This window comes from Nilaparvata lugens, chromosome 11 (genome assembly GCF_014356525.2).
Source record: "Nilaparvata lugens isolate BPH chromosome 11, ASM1435652v1, whole genome shotgun sequence".
NCBI classification, from domain to species: Eukaryota; Metazoa; Arthropoda; class Insecta; order Hemiptera; family Delphacidae; genus Nilaparvata; species Nilaparvata lugens.
The window spans coordinates 24,921,679-24,940,091 of record NC_052514.1 but is presented as its reverse complement, the minus strand read 5'-3'; the positions used below and the strand labels follow the sequence as shown (position 1 = coordinate 24,940,091).

General features: G+C 33.0%; 1 protein-coding gene across 1 annotated transcript in view; it reads right to left on the bottom strand.

Annotated features, from left to right (window-relative positions):
* Positions 1 to 17,323: 17,323 nt before the first annotated feature.
* LOC111051775 (protein vestigial) overlaps positions 17,324 to 18,413 on the bottom strand; it is a 77,608-nt gene continuing 76,518 nt past the window's right edge. Inside the window, exon 6 of the mRNA XM_039437965.1 lies at positions 17,324 to 17,424. Coding sequence (XP_039293899.1) covers positions 17,375 to 17,424 — 50 coding nt within the window. The 3' untranslated portion in view covers positions 17,324 to 17,374. The remainder of the gene's footprint in view (positions 17,425 to 18,413) is intronic.

Genomic DNA, 18,413 nt, shown 5'->3' with positions numbered 1-18,413 from the left:
GGACTCTACCCCTCTTCTTGTTCCACTGACACTACTTGTTCCAGTGAAACAGACCTTGTCTCTGTGAGACTCACCTTGTCTCTGTGAGACTCACCTTGTCTCTGTGAGACTCAACTTGTCTCTGTGGGAACTTGTTCCTGTGAGACTGCCATTTATAAAACTACTTGTTCCTATGAAACTTGTCTCTGTGACACTAATATCGTTCAAAAACACTACTTGTCTCTGTGAGAACTTGTCTCTGTGATACGGACCCGTAATATTGTGAGTTTTTTAATCAAAGATGAAACAGAACGGGTGATATATTTCTTCTTACAAACAAGGATTGGGCTATCGGTGTCACCAATGATTCACTACCGTAGAGGAGCGATCATTACCTTATAAAATTTCATAATTATGTTTGTTCTAGCTTTTGAAACGTCCTACTGATATTTCCACATATCATTTAGAACTTTCCTATTTTCTTCTCAAAATCTAATTCATCTTTGTAACTAATATCACTCCCTTGATATGTATATTGAGATACTTGTTCCATCACAGTATCCTATACTATTGAGCGAGCAATTTCTATTTATCCTGTACTATTACAATTTTTCATTTCATTTCATTTATTGTATAAAATACTATAATCATAATACAATTATGACATTGGAGGAAAAACTAGGCTGAGCCTGTACTATTTCTCTCCAAAAAATTTTGATAAAATGTTAATGTTGTCCAAAAGATAAGGTTATGTTATCACCCACTGCTTCGTTACTTGATTTTCGGTCCAGGAATGATGATTTAAAATTTTGAATTTTGAAGGTTGATTTTATACTCTAAATTAATCACAGAATGTATTACAATAAATTAAAAACTTTAGGAATATTGCACTCATTTAACAAATTTTAATACAAAATCAAAAACCTACTCACTTTTTGTTATTCACAGCTGAAAAACAAACGAGCTACTTCTGTTTATATGTTTATATGGTCATACGTTTATATGTTTATATGTCTATATGTCTATATGTTTATATGCTTATACGTTTATATATTTATATGTTTATATGTTGTGAAGTTGTGCTCCTTGGAGGGTTATCTCTTATGATAGAGTCCCACGTTATGAAGCTATTATGTAAAGTGGTAAACTTTTGCCAATCCTTTACAGATGATACGATGTTATTGGTATTTATAAGAGCAGTCGCTAAATTCCCTCTTTTGCGAATAAATTCACAAAAAATTAAGGCCGTCCGGCTCGCAAAATTACTAGGTTCAAACCTCAGCTCTAGCTCAGTGGTAGATACATGAATTTTACAAATACAAGTAATCACCATAAGGTTCAATGACCGGTGATTAGTAATTCTTACCGCTGCTTCTATGAAGTTCTTGAAGAATACCAGTGAGGAAATTAAAAGAATATTTGATGACTGATTAACAGTAACCATGCACCCACTAGAGAATAATAAAGACCAACTATAGTTGTTTCTAGTTGATTCTTAAAACGCTCGTCGCGAATACAGGTATTCACCAATTTATCCTTCCAAAATTCCTTAGAACTTACAACGCCAGTTCTTGAAGCTCTCTGGATCCTTATATGATATAACTGGAACCTTATTAATATAATTTTTCAATATACTTGTTCTGGCAGACTAAAATGATTATCATCAAAGGATGATAAATACTGAGTGCTCTTAATAAGATCAATATTATTTGATTCAATAATTTTATATGCTGCTGAATATTTGTTGGTATTAAAACAACCCAAACTGTATATCACGAGATGAACTAGGATAAAATAAATTTCTACGATTTGTATGCTGACATAAAACACAAAATATATTCCCATAAAAATGTGTATATAAAATATTCTATATCTATAATTTTTCTTAAATAAATTCTTTCTTAAATTTGTTCAATTAACAAAATTAATAATTAATAAATTATTATTCAAACATGAGATCTCAGGGATTTATATGAATTCGGGCCGTGCGTGGAAGTAAGCCTCCTACATATATCAAATAAATTTATAAAATGTTCTTATGAACTATGTGATATTATTCAACACGTGGTGACTTTTTATTTAATTTAAGTCAATTTGAATAGCGCTTTTAATTAATTTCCCCACTATTTTTAGAAAGGCCTTGTAACGAGCTCGTTTGACTTATCACTCACATAAATGAAGTTCTTGACGGTCTCGTGGGTTGAATTAATTATTTTCAATAATTAATTAGGTAGGCTCCTTTCGTCTCTGCTGGGCTAGCGCGTGATCCAGATTCTTATAAGTTTCTTTCCGAATTAAATATATTTTTATAGGGAATAGTTACAAATTATGAACTCTTTGACAGCACTGAGTTCACAGATAATTTAACATTTAATACAAATATTTCACATTTAAAAAAGGGTTTGGCTTAATAGTTTTAAAATTTTAACAAGGAAGAAAGAACCCTAAACTCCATGTGCATCCTCTCAGGTCGAGATCTTGAGCCAGAAGAAGGAGGTTTTCAGAAAAATTTGTCTCTTCCAAGAATAATTCTGTAAGCTACTCTCTGATTGGCCTTCAATTTAATAAACTCAATACAATTGGTCGCCTTGGGAATCAGGGCTTCCTCGACTTTATAATAGAAAAAATTAAATAAAAAAAGTTTTTATACAAATATATGGAGTGTTTATCTTGAATTGATTTCATAAATAAATCTTAACATACGATTTTAATAGATAATACATTTAGTTTTTTATATGAGTTTTGTATACTCTTGATTTTTCGTGCTTTTTTAGATTATAATAAATATTTATACAGAAATAATAGTTGTTCGTATTTCTACACATCAACTCCCTTTAGTATACATAATATATCCTTTGTGAGTAAATTTTATATAGTTCAACCTGTTATACTGGCTGACCGAATGATCAGCTGATTCGCTCAGCATTGATTCTAATAATTATCGATTTATTCAAGATCGACTAATTCTTTTCAAAATGTAAACAAATAATTCTAACCTCAATGTTCATGCACACTTTTATTTTTTATAATCCGCCAATAATAAGTAAGCCGCTTTATAATTTTTTGATCTTGCCAATGGGTTCTCATAGTTATTGAATCATAATTATACATGTTTTCTTATCGTTTTAGATAATACTATTACTCCTAATCGCTAATAATATTCGATTTAAGTTGATTGATCCTTTGACTAGGTCTAACCTTCTTTCCATTTTATAATTCTATTAAAATTCATTGGTTCATTTTAAAATATTTGATGGCACTAAAGTACCACGTGACAATGTTTATATGTTTATATGTTTATATGTTTATATGTTTATATGTTTATATGTTTATATGTTTAGATGTTTAGATGTTTAGATGTTTAGATGTTTAGATGTTTAGATGTTTAGATGTTTAGATGTTAAGATGTTTAGATGTTTGGATGTTTGAATATTTAGATATTTACATGTTCAGATGTTTATATGTTTGTATTTCACCTGATCTCGAAAACGGCTCTAACGATTCTCACGAAATTCAGAACATAGTAGGTTCGATTGCACTAGGTCTCATCCCTGGGAAAACTCTCTGAAGGACATTAAAAGGATAATTATTATCCATCCTTGGAAAAACAGCTGATAATAATCATTTCGTCGTCTGTTGGTGATGGAAGTGAGTGAGCGAGTTCATGACTGTGGGACTGTGTCAAAATTATGACTCAGATGTTGAAGTTTTGTAATCATTTAATCAGGTACTTAGTGCCGGTTGCAAAAAAGCCGGGTTATTTTCAATCCTGATTAATTCCAGTAGATCCATCTTTTTGAAATGGTCTTCTCTGATTTGGTTCACATGAAATCAATCAGGATAAAAATTTAACCGGCTTTTGTGCAATCGGGCCTTTGTGAGGGAAATTTTTGCATTCCTCTGGGAATTAATCTCAATTTACTGTGATTAGATAGAACATTTCTGTATGAACTATGAATGTTACTATAATTTCTTCTTTCGTAATAAGTTTTTTATGCTTTTGTACTCCAGTGCGAAGCTCGGTCCCCGATATTTGTTATTAACAATTCTCGATCTGACCGGATATTACTGATATCTGATATACTATACTAATATATTATTTGTATTTTTTTAGTGGAATTTCAAATGCATGTGAAAATGGGAAAGGTATAGAAATTGATAAAAAGATGGAATTACAGAGGCATATTCAGATTGATGATTGAGGCAATTGGTGAAGATGATTAATCCAGAATTGATTAATTTCTGTTGAGAACTGCACAATCAAGTAAGTGATAGTACTGTAATTTCATATTCAGTGTATCGAACACGGTAATTGTCATGATTATTCAGTTGTTATAGTAATTTGCATATAAAGTGTTTTAGATGAATTGATAATAAAATATTTTAATTTGACAATGTCTTTTCCAAAAAAAATTAACATAACGAATTTCTCAAATCACTTCCACAGAATTATGATTCCCAGTGTTAAAACTTTGAATTGTTGTATCGAGTGATTGTAATACGACTCATCCTTCAAATTGTCAGTTGTGGTTGGACTGATGGAATCCTCTGATGAATAATGCAAAAATCAAACAGGATTGGAGAACACCACATTCTACAATGTTTTCCTGTCAGCTGCCAACTTGGCTCAAAAGCGAGATCTGGATACCAACTCATGTCTTATTGAAGAGGAATACACTTCAAATTGACAAAATCGCGTTCAAATTCGAGTGAATTGATACTTTTAAATTATTTATAAGGAATTCTGACTGTTTAAAGTGAATCTCACTAGAAGGATGGAGGCTGTATCTAAATCAACAGAGTCTTTACGTTCTCATTATAATATTAATTTGTTGCTTGGAGTCAATTATTTTCGAATCTGTAAGAAAGCAATTTATTTAGAACACATTAAGAATGAATAGATAAAAATACTATTTTCAATAAAACTAGAAGAGAGTTGTCTGTTATAATAGAGAAAAGATACCAGTGATAATGGGATAGGCTACTATCTTGCTCTATTCGTTTCTGCTGAAATTATATCGTTGTTAGTCTACCATGTTATTTCTGTTGATTATGAACAATTTTTTTTTAAGAATAATATTGCGTTTTGACGTATGTTGAGGATTCTGCTGATTCCGCTGTCGACGCTTACAAGATTTTCAGACACGGTTGACCGTTCAAAAGTCCAGACAAACTTGCAAGTACAGGTAATTTATTCTTTACAGTACTATCTATAATCCGGTCGTGTGTTGATGGAAAGGATATTACTTTATATTCTTTTCAGAGGGTCAACAAAATTATCTATTGGAACACGGCCGATTAATGTAGTTACATCACCATATTATAATATTATAGCTATTAAAATGTCATCCAATCTTCATTCTAATTACCTACTTATTCTTACTTTTTAAAATTCTTTGAATAATTAGCTATATTGTAATTTATTTTATGAATTAATGTATGAGCCATATTATATTGTAAATTACATGAACATAGAACTCAAGATAGAACTCTTATCTAATCTAATAAATGTCTATTGATTTTCTTGATTCTTGACGCCTGTAAGTACTCCTTTTCTATGCTCTCTATCTTGGAGTAAACTATGAAAGACTTTCTTGAGGCATCTGAGGACTCTGTGGACGTTTTTTCAAGTTTTGAAGATGTAGAGTCTTACACCTTTGAAGTTCTCTTCAGCACAGTCAACCCACATTATCTTTATTAATACAACATTTTCACCCTCTCATTCCAAGTGCAAGTAGGCTTGAAGGGCTCAACCTGATATTGCTTGAATATTATCGAATTCATATGAGATGATTGGGTATTTTTATGAACTTTGCATCAGACAATAGGCAGCTTTAAACCTTTGTTATTAGTGTTTGTTGAAATTTCTATAGCAAGATTTGTGTTTGATTTCATCATTAATTCGACATGTGTCAAGAGAATCTTTCAAATCGAAAGCTATGAAACAAAACCTCAACGCTCTAACATTTTATCTAACTCTATCTAACATTTCATCTAACATATCTATCATCTAACTTTATCTAACATTTTACCAACTCTAATATTATAAAGAAGTATTATTAGTTATGACTTGAACATTTTTGAAGAGTAAAACTACTTTATCAGTGATTTAAGAGATTGAAACTACACTTCCTATAGTTTGATACATCCTATGACATAGTACTCTGTAGGTCTAGAATGCTTCACTTTGATTGGTCGGCTGCTGACACCCATTTTTAACACGGCTAGGAACCGACCAATAGCATTTCATTGTGGGAGAGGCTCATGAATGTGGATTCAAAATCTATATAAACGGAATCGGTGTGAAAATCGCTAATAGATGTGATTCTTACATGATTGATATTCCACGTCACTGAGACTAATTAATGGAGGCTAAAATATTACTCAAAATTATCAGTGGGCTACAGTAGCTCCCTCCAACTCGTTATGATTTTAAGCTTAATATAGGAAAGATTGCTTTAGGATTGGAGCATTGGATTGACTATTGAGTACTACTTTTAACATCCGTACTAGGTGAAAAACTTCGAGCAATTCGTGTTTGAAATTAAACCAGAAATATGGAGGTCATCAACATATTAACATATTTTTAGAACCAATGAAAAGCTTGAAATAAAATCAGTAAACAATGAGCCAGAACTATCCTATCTGTCAACATAACATTTGAGACTTATTTTCATAATGTTATTACATTTAATACGACCAATAGGAAATGACAGCTGAGATGTAGAATACTCCAGTTTTATCTGAAATGAACAATTGAAATACAGTTCAATTATTTATTCATTGAATTACCAATAAAATATAATAGTAGGATGGTACCGGTACACGTACAGTGAGCTATGAAATCAATTGTTGAAGCCTTTTTTCGGTAATTCTTGAGTACCAAATTACTTAATTATTGTTCACAATTGGTTAATCAATTAATACAGTCCTAGATTGAATTGAATGTTGCAATGTTGGCAAGCTTTCTTTCTCTAAGCGTCTAAGCAACTAAGATCCTATTTAACTTTCAACTCCAATATCTTATTCTGACTTCTCACTTAGATAACCCCAAGCTTACAAATGGGGACACACCACCCCCAGACCTCTTAGAAACAACCCCAAGCCCCTCCAACGATCCAAATGCAATTAAAATAATTGTCAACTGCCTTTAGTGTGAACCCTCCAACCCACTCAACAGAACCGCTTTGCGATTCCGCTTACTTATCGTCTTTTTCCTTCGTCGCTCATTCGTCACAACTTCTGATCCAATTCAATATAATCTACCCATGAATTCTCACCATGACCTCAATCTTTCTTCTCACATTTTATCTCACAATTCAAATTTCGACTTCTCTCAATGTTGTATCCTCCCTCAATTTCCAGTCTTTGTTTCTCGGTCCCATTTCCAATTCAAACTTTCCCTAGTTCCTCTTCTCCCCCTTTTACTAATGAATTGCACCTCCCTCCTCATCTTTGCTTCTAATTTGAACTTCTTGGGTGCTTCATTAAGTTTCTCTGTGTTTGTTCCATCTTAATTAATTCGGCTTCATGTGGTTTCGACTTTGCGAGTTTCATGATTTGTGAACTACTGTATTCACTAATTTCTTCATATATAATATGAATTCATTAATTATCGTCATTGATGAAGTGTAAAACTCAATTTCTCTTCAAAATCATTATTTGTGAGAGAATCAGTGTATTTATTTGAATTGTTTTCGATACTGAGATCAACGTTTTCCAGCAATCTTTGATGGTTCACTATTGACGATTAATAAGTTCTATTCTCATAAGTAAGAGACAATCGATTGACAATAATTTAAACTTTTCTCAAATGGTGAGTTCTTCTGAGATTGAATTAAATTGATATTACAAATCACATTGAACCTTTATTAATTTGGTTAATTTCTTGCTTAGTAGCCTACCATTAAGAAAAGTTTAACTTTGAGTAATGGGATACCAATATATGGAAATGATCAATATCTGATAACTGATAATCTGATAATTCATCAGTTGGGATTGACCTCTTTTTTCATGAAAATTGCTAATGTCATATAGGAGGAGAAATCTCCAAGGAACAAGATCATCATTCCAAGAAGCAAGGTCATGATATGTGTGGGCCTACCACAGTACGTTGATAGGTTCGTTCTACATGTATATTAATTAAAGCTTATACAATTCATTAATTATATCAATCAATTCTTATGAAGCATGTAGTGAAAATAAGCTAAAAGTATACATTCTTTTGAGTTCTGATCAGGTTATTGTGAGTTTACTTCAGGATCTGTCAAGGTTGCATCAATAACCGCCTTTCTCGTAGCTAAAGAGAATAGAGACCAGAGGGTGGATGCAAAATAAATCACTTGGAACACAAGTCAAAGTAGAGTTTGAACCAACCCAATATATATAATAGTACAACATTTAAATAGGTATACTCGTGTAATAGTACAGTGGTGAGCAGAGTATGTTCCCCTACTTTGGAGTTTCTCAAAATAATAGAGAAAACCCGTGAGAAAATAGTAAATCTTTGTCATTGAACCTATGCCCCTGACCTTACCACGCTTTCCTTATTTTGTCTTTCTTTCATCCTCCTTCCTCTCATTTCTACATTCGCTATTGATTCCTTCTTCTGAAAGCTGCACGATATAGTCGATGTTTTTTCACTCTAGAAATCCTTTCTTCGATGCTCTAGTTTTCCAATTTCTCTCTATCTCATTTTCATGACTTTTTTCTTGTCAGAAAAAAAAGAGAAAGAACCTCTTCATATACTTCTCCCTTCATCTCTCTTTCCCACTTTTGATTTATTTTTTTTATCTATGCGTTCTCATTCTCTATCTACCTGTTTCGCCTTCGATGTCTCTTCTTATCTCCTCTTACCTACTCTCTTCTGTTTTCTTTTTGTTCACTGTTTCTCCAGTTACATCCATTTCTCCTTCTTTTCCAGATTTTTCTTCTTGCTTCCTCTCGCTCTCTTATTCTATCTCTCTTTTACCGCTTTACTTTCATTTTCTTTGCTCTTTTTCAATTTACCCATACCACATTCACTCCAGTTCCTTGTTCGTTCTACGATACAATTTTCTCTTGTCTTCTCTCATCAATTCCTCTTCCTACTTCCTCTTTTTCGACTCTTCTTTTTTCTCACTCACTCTCTCTTCCATGCTTTTCCTCTTTCTGTCCCACTCTCCTAAAGCTATTCCTATCTTTATGTGTTTGCGAGCATATTCGCTTGTAAGCACGGAATGCCTAACTGAGCTTCATTTCTCCCCCAGGTGACATGATATATGAGGGCTAAATTCAACCTGGGAAACGTGTAGCCCCTCACACACATGTGCCTTTTCTCCCCTCTGAGTTGTCAAAGTTTTACAATGTGTTCAGTACCCTTTTGAATTTGAAATTCTTATCGAAACGTCGTAGAGGTAGCTAGGAGGGTATTTATTATTGGAACGATTCCCAAATTGAAATATAATTTTGAAGAGAACTCAGTCAATAATTTTCAACACATATTGAAAATGAAAATGTTTCATAGAGAGTTGAATAAATTTCAAAATTCCATGGTTTAAATAATTTTTTTTTCTTTGAATATTATTCCAAATTAATGCAGGCTCAGTCCTTCTTGGAAGGCCCCGAGTTGGAGCCCCAGAGCTGGGAGATCATGTGGTCCCTAATAATTGATTGCCTCGAAATGATTCATGGATATTGCAGCGATCACCATATTGATATAATACACTGATACACAAATATGTGATTCGACTCAACTTATCAAAATGTCAGAACATTGATTCTATAGGAAAGACATCGATGTTTGAAAAGTTGTTTCTCAGTAAGCGTGTGCACTTCGTCAGTACTTTGTATTTCGGTCATTTATCTAAGTCTCTTAGTGAATTACAATCATACACTATTCTATTATGTTTTCATTTTCTCTTTACTCTTTATTCATTTTTATATAATAAGTACATTATCGAAATGATAGGGAGAGGAAAAATAAGGTAACCTTGTGCTACTCCTCTCCCAAATTTAGGTAACGTAACACATAGTCCGAAATAGGTTAATTCGTGTAGTTCTACAATACTTACTTGAAGACGTCACTGTTTTAATAGAAATTCGCGCAATGAGTGGTTATAAACACAAGTCAGTGCACAATAAAAGAAGCAAGCGATATTGAGGCTTCAATTGGCCAAACGTCTCTGAGCATGGGAAAAGTTTTGGTGTTTCTCAAAATATTAGTTATTCAAATCAACTAAATAAAGAATCAAAAAGGTAAAAAAGGAAAAGGATGATAGATATATTTACATCGAGAGTTGGAAAAGTGAAGGAAGCCTAACCTACTTTTAATTGTGTCATCACCTATAAATTTGGAAAAAACTCAAGGATTATCTTAGCAATTTATCTAACAAAGTTTCTACATCAGTGTCGTTTGTTACATAAATAAATAAGAATATAGATAAAGGCAACAATAAAGGTCTCAAAACAAAGACACAAGAGACGAGATTCAAAATAGATATTTACAATGTAATTTTGAACGAAGTAATAGCTAGTGAGATTCGAGTCATTGGATACAATATTGAAAACTTGTACTCTATTCTCTGGAAATTTAACACCAAGGAAAAGAAAGAAAATACAAACCAAAGCTTTGAATCTTGTTGAAAGATACAAAACTGATTTACAAGAAGATTTAGTCGATGAACTTACACTAAAAATTATTCACTCTTTGGAAATGAAAAATTAACCCTTAAGAGCTGTTAAATCAGCTTCATGCCACGCAACTTCCCAAAATCAAATCAATCTTTAACTATTACTACAGCTGTCATATCTCACGCCGTTCAATCTTGACAAATGGGGTGTCAATCGGTTTGAAACTAAAACAAGTTATTCTTGTAAATTTTTTGTAGAATCAACTGTTTCTTGGTTATTCGGGAAGTTCAATTTCAAACGGCCGCCATTTTGTTCCGTGAATTTGAAAAATTGTCATAATTTTCTTGTAGCTCTGTATTGTTTTCATAAATGATTGAGCACTCAGGAAGAATGCCCTAGAACCAAGAATATTGGAAGGGAGTTCGGAAACACTCTGTATACCAGATCAGACGAACGAAGGTTGGAGAGAATGATTTTTCTTCAACTACTTCTTTACATTCCCGCATAATACTATTGTACCTACCACCCACCGCGTTATTGCGTTATTTCTATCAAAATACAAAAATCATATCACTGTAACCGACCGACAAAAACAATAAAACAATTTTATTACAAAGAATAGTTACCATGGTCGTAAAAATAGTACGGAATGATAATAAATGAATAATATTAGTTTTATGATCATGCCGGACACTCCTTGCCCCACTCACTCCTTCTCCCTCACTCACACTCTCTCTTTCTCTATCTCTGTCTCTTTTCTCTCTCTCTCTCTCTCTCTCTCTCTCGTTTGGTGGCTTCCAGTGTAGGTTAGTATTCAGCTACTGAATAGTGTTCTTGAATTGAAAATGGATTTGGAGCTATGAATTATAGCAGTCTGAAACAACTTAATTAGTCAAGGCTAGCCTTCCGTGTCTGGGATTTAATAGTCACGTAATAATGGAGGTCTTAGTGTTATATTTTTGGACAATCGATGGAAATTATGCGCCGTCTGAACGGATTTGAATTGGAATCCACTTACTTTCTTCAGATCCAACAATGAGTTTTAGTAGTTCTGATGGAAGGTTGGAATGCTTCTAACCATACTCGCAAAGTAATGAAAATTTTAAGGACCAGCAGCCGAAGAAGACCTCTGAAGTGTGATTTCGTTCTAAGAAGTGTCTTCGAGATTATTGGTAGGTTGAATTTCTTTTAACTATACTAGCATTGATGAAAATTCTTCAGTTGAAAAAAAAAATATATATATATATATATATATATATATATATATATATATATATATATAAAAGCGAAATGGCACTCACTGACTGACTGACTGACTCACTCACTCACACGCAAAACTAAACATCTACCGGACCAAAAACGTTCAAATTTGGTAGGTATTCAGTTGGCCCTTCAGAGGCGCACTAAGAAATCTTTTGACAATATTTTAACTCTAAGGGTCGTTTTTAAGAGTTTAAAGTTCGTCTTTTAGCATTTCTTCTTATTTTCTTAATTATAATTGAAAATGTCCATACCATATGTTAATATAGAACTATAATCTAGAGAGAGTACCTCTTCGAAACAGTTGTTAACTGGTAACTAAATTAATAATTTTGTCAGGTTGGCATTAAGTTTGAGTTGACTTTGTTAGGTTGGCACCAAGTTGAAGATTGAAATGCATTTATAAAATTGATTGGGCACTGCTACTTCAATCACAGCTATTCCTGGGAATACTATATTACTAGCCGTCAGGCTCGCTTCGCTCGATATATCCGTTTAGCCAGACGTTTAGTCTGGACCCCCGACTGGATCGTCCTAACATATGATGAAAATGCTGATCTCATTCTTGAACGACCCAGTCGGGGGTCCAGGGGGCGGAGCCCCCTGGCTAGGCGGATATGGCGAGCGAAGCGAGCCTGACGGCTTTTATATAATATAATCTTAGGCCTGTATGCAGATGCACGGCTGAAACTGCTTCTAGCCCATCAATGGTTTAAACTCAACTTTTAACTGTGGATACGTATGCTGATTCCATCTTTAGCCAGTAAACGACGAAAAGAGACAAGACAAAATGATTCCTTAATGTATTTGAAGGCTTCATATAAGTATGAAGACCCTATATTTAAACTGTCATAGCATTCTACGTCATAAATAACATCAATGCTTCTCTTTCAATCAATGCTGACAGTTTACAATGAACGTGAAAAAAGATTTTTTTGAAATATTGATCAGGTGCATGACGTCATTCTAAGGCGGTTGAATCTTATTTAATCTTGTAATATTTATATAATCCAGTGAATCACTATTTTCATTTCGTCAATAGTACAATTAAATCAGTAATTAACATTTGCAACACAGTAGCCAACAGCCAACACAACACAACAGCCAGTCAGTAGGTTATATACAGTACATATACGATTATTGATTAACCGTTCAAGTAGGGATTGAAACCTCAGAAGAAATTTGATATTTTGTGTTGAGAAGACGCCTTATCACATTCACTATCATAATTACCGCTGGTAAACTCTCAATATTGATTCATATATTGAGAAACTTGATTGGTCTTTCTTTGATATCGTACACTTTCATTAGAACAGTCACATTGCATTGCAACGTTTTGACAATTGTTCGGTACGACCAACCATAAATTATCACATTACCACAACAAACATTACTCATTACATTCGGGGCGTCTATTGTGCCGACGCCCCTTTCTTGATACAGTGTTGCTAATTAAGGCAAGCTGCGAATTTGCGGTGGTGCCAAGTGGTGCAGCCCTTTGTTACACGAAGCACACCCAATTGCTGCTGTTCATCATTAATGCTAAGTTCCACTCAGCTAAGACCAAGTCCTACTTGAGAAGATCACCACTTCAAAGGTGGCGCAGCCATTGTATTATTCTCAAGGAAGGGAGAGGCGTCTTGGGCTGTGCAGATGATTGCACGCTTTTCGAGAGGGGTTGTAGGAGAAGGAGTGAAGAAGGAGTAATAAGAAGAGATGGAGAAGTCTTGGAGAGAGAAGAGGAGAAGAATGATGATGCAGGAGTAGATGAAAAAGGAAGAAGAGAGAAAATGGGAGAGGGAAAGATTTTTGAAGATGTAAAAAAGATAAGTTGGAAAGGGAAAATGAGAAGGAGGAGGGGGAAACAAAAAGAAAGTGTAGAAGGAGAAGAAAAACAGAGGAAACTGATTGATCAAAGTGTAAAAAATAGGGTGCGAAGAATGATGAAGCACAAATAAAAAATGGCAGAAACCGAGAACTAGAAGGAGGAAATGCAATGGGAAGAAGAGTACCGTAATAAGAGAAAAGGGAGGGATAATAGAAAGGAAAAAAGAAGAAGAAAAATAAGAACAAGTGGAGAGGAGAGAGAGAAAAAAGCGAGAAGCGGGAGAAGTGGAGGATGAGGAAGGAAAGGAAGTAGAGAAAATTATGAATATCTGAATCAGAAGAGAATGGAGAAGCAGAAGAATGAAGAGACGAAGATGATAAAAGAGATAGAGAGGTAACGGTAATGAAGAGGATGAATGAAGGAGATGGAAGGGAATGAGGAGAAGGGAGAGAAGTGGGTTGATGAGGTGGAAAGTAATGATAAGAATATGTACAAGAGAAAATAATTGGTATGTCAAAGGAAAAAGAGTAGTAGAAGAAGATTAATTGGAGAAAATCACAAGTGATAAAAGAAATAGAAAAAAATCTAGTGGGTGAAAAGAAGACAAATAATAAAGAAGAAGAAGGAGAAGTAGACGAACGAAAAGGAGGAGATGGAAGAGATGATGGCAATGGAATAGTAATGTGAGGAGAAGGGGGAGTAAAGGAGCATGAGGTGGATGAGAAGTAAGATGAGTAGAAGTCGGATGAAGGTGGAGGAAGATGAGAGAAAAGGAGAGAAGAAGATAAAGAAGAAGAAATTTATGTTAATATAGACTGTATAAATTCATATTCACTTGGTTGCGTCGCCTTTATTCCCACTTAACTTTGTCTCACACCAAAACTTCATTACCAAACTTTGAATGGAGATGTTTGAACGCGAACTTCGCTGAATAATATATTTCTCAGCTCAGTATTATATATTTAATATTATAATAGCGTAATGATAATTGTTCATTGAGATTAACTTATTAACTATCTGAATTCGGGAGAGAATTATGGATTAATTATGTTGTTTATCTCCCAATCATTGTTTTTATTTTGTACATGAGTAAATAACATAAATAAATAAATTATCATAGTAATCATAATAAATTATTAACAGTTTATTTAATCATTTCTTTACATTATTGGAGCAGCATCTGTACTCTTTCATTCACTGAATTCTCTTAGTTCTCTGGGCTCTGTATTCAAGCTTGCCATTTACTAGTTAGTGATTGATAAAGAAATCCCTCAATTTTCCAAGAAATGAGTGGGTGGAACAGACTCCTTTAATTTAAGTCTTATTCATGTCTGTGATTGGCTGGGACAATCTCAAATTATTGTTTTATTCAATATGCATGTCTACCACATCACCTTATCTTCAACACAGAAATTATTCTTAAACTGTGATTTCAGTTGTACATGACATCGCCTTTATGTTGATCTGTATTGCAAATAAATATGCAATCAGTATTATGTGTCAACTTCCTTTGAAATCGAAGGTTATAAAATGAATAGTCATACACAGAGTGAATTCGATGTTGTTTTTAATAACTGGATAGATATAAGTGTTTTTACAAGTACACAATATTGTCTTTTTTCTATAGAAACATCTTTGTGATCAAGAGATCCATGAAGCAATGCATTAGAATGAAAAATATACAGTTTCTGCGTTCTTTTGTTGATTTGAGGTTTGAAGTTTTATTTCCTTGCTTTGGTGATAATACTGAATTATATCGATCTAGGTTTCCAGGTTTTTTCATTATTTAGTAGCTTGAGTTATATACAATTTTCCCATGATTAAAATGTAGTCATCACTAGTTGATAGCATACTAATGCATTACTTTATGGATGAGGTGAACATTTTGTCTTTTCAAGAGAATGTCATCTAACTGAAGCGTGAGTGTCCTTCATACAATTTACAATAGTGTTTTTGATACTTGTTCAGCTATTCACAAGACAGCTAAATTTTCTAATTGAACACAATAATTTGAATATTTATGACTAATTAAATTCATTGAACGAGTTGAGAACACGTATTCTTGAAAGAATCATGAAAATGTGTTTGTTAATTCATCACAAACGCTTTCTGATTCTGTTAACATATTATATAGGTGTATTATAATAATATATACTATATATACGTTTCTCATTATTTGAAGTCACAGAAATTTAATGTTAATAACTATAAAATAGAATAATAATAACTAATACGGATGATTCTCCAATAACGGAATTTTAGTCAATACTGTAGTCAATTTATTTGAGGAATTGGACCGAGAGAACAAAAATATATTTCTTACAATTTATTCAATATGCTTGATCTATTTTTCAATGCACAGTAATCGTTTATTTACTCGATAATACTACTTTTCACGAAGCTTTAGAATTTTGTTAAAAGTATTACAAACTTTATAAATACTAATCCATGTTACAGCGTGAAATTTCAATCGTATATTATACATTAATTTACATTAACAATAGAAAGCGTCTTCGAGTCTTTTTACATACATTTACATACAGGATAATACAGACTTTTTACACTAAACACTAGAACATACAATTGCAACATTCCGGTTAATTGCTATCAAAACTGCAATATTATAGGTAAGCTTAATCTAATCAACACTAGCGAATCACAATAGCTCACACAAGTATTATTTTACACTATACTAAATTTGTCATATTTAATTAGAAGGGATGTGTGATGATAAACTTAATGAGACGGGTATTTTGCAACATTCTGTCAAACTGCATGCTATAAATATGATGTTTATCAAGAAGCAAACAATAGTTTGCAGTATTAGTGTTACTTTTTTCTTGTAAATGGAAAAGTACGCAATCCAGGTAGAGTAAATTAAATGGTAAAAGATTTACTGAATTTGATAAGATCAAATTCAATAAAAGGTGGCGTATACTGAATAATTGATAAGAAAATATGGTAGAGGAACTCTACTATGAGTACCGGTACTGTGATCAAGAAATACTTTTTTTCCATGTTACAACTTTGAGTTCAAGTTAATTTCTTATAAATCGATTTCTTTAGCTTTCCCACCTGAGAAGTAATTTCTCATCTAAGGAACTTCATTATATGAGGAGGATGTATTTAAAGATTATTTGAAATGCTGATTTACATCAACTAAAAATTATTTGAGACCGAACAACTAGTGAAGATTGTAATAAAGCAATCTATACTTAGAAGATTCAATTTATTTGAATATTTTGCTACATTATGCAGTAAAAAAATTCATGAAGATACAGGATAACCTGAAAACCAGAAGTGTTGATTTCTTGATAATGGGTTTCGCTCTTTCGTTTTTAAGGATATATTCTGCAATGTTTTCATACTTTACAATAATTAGTTATCTATAATCTGTAATAGGAATTCGGCTCTATTCACATTTTTTCACTCTAAATTATAAATTAATATTAAGTGACTGGTTTATTTAAGTCCACAGTTTTCTACTAAACTTTTAGTTCGTCTTCATTTCATGGAGTAGGTTTCTCACATTTGTAGCAAAGCTCATAAATCATATCACTCAATCACCGTGATTGTTCATTACTAAATTTTGTAGAATTTGTACACCAAATTTTCGTATTTTTTTCACAAGTTTAGCGTATTTTCTCGTGTTTGTCGTGGCGATTTGTAATCGAATACCGCGACTTTGGCCGCTTTTCAAAACCAGTATAGATCTTTTGAGTCAGCCTGCACCTGGGCTTCCAAACCTGGAACATTGAATGAAGACAAATTCATTAAAATTTCTGTAAATCATTAATTCAAGTATCAAATGAAAAAATAGAATGTTTCCAATGCGCGTGAACCAACAAAACATGAAACATGTCCTTGAAATGAAAACTATAAGCCTAATATAAATGAATGGTTGACAACTTTTGGACTTTTACTTTTCACATTTTCGTGATTTCCAAAGTTCCTATCAAAGAGACGCCTCAGATGTCATTCAAATCTGCTACTAATGACAGAGATATTTGAGATAGATCATGAGATGGGATTAAATTGTCAAGCTATCATTAGTTATTTATGACTGAGTTATCGAAAATGTTTAAATATGAATAATCATTTAAATATAAACTATATTATCATTATCGGAAAGACGCGATCAATCTTGTCCAAAGCCTACACCGAAAAATGTTCTAATAAGAAAATGAAGAGATAGTATGGATTAAAATGGTCGAAAACATAACATCATGCTTGTTATGTTACAACTTTTGAGTGGAATTTCTAAGAGTGAAGAAATAGATTATAAATCGTGCTTGAACAGAAAATTAAAGGGGAAGATTGACATAAGAATGAAGGCACTCGTAAATTTAGTCGCAAATTTGAGTGGAAAATTGAATTTTCAGTGATAAGAGAACCACCTTCAAACAACGGATAAGAGCAATATTGATGAACGCAATAAATTCCCTCTAAAAAAATGGGCCAAACTTTGAATCTGTCCATGATAATAACATAAGAAATGAGATTAATCAGGATTTGATCTTGGTCAGGATCACTCAGCTTGCGTCTCCTTGTCAAAGTAATTGTTTTTTGATAAGATTAAACTGAAAAAATGTCACGAAGTCTACCCAAATTAGCATCCGGCGAATTAATTGATTGAGACGTCTGGGAACCTTACAGCTGTTTTCTGGGTTTTTGAATGTCCTCCCAAAAACAAGAGAATTAAAACAAGATCTGAAGCTAGATATATTTGAGGAAA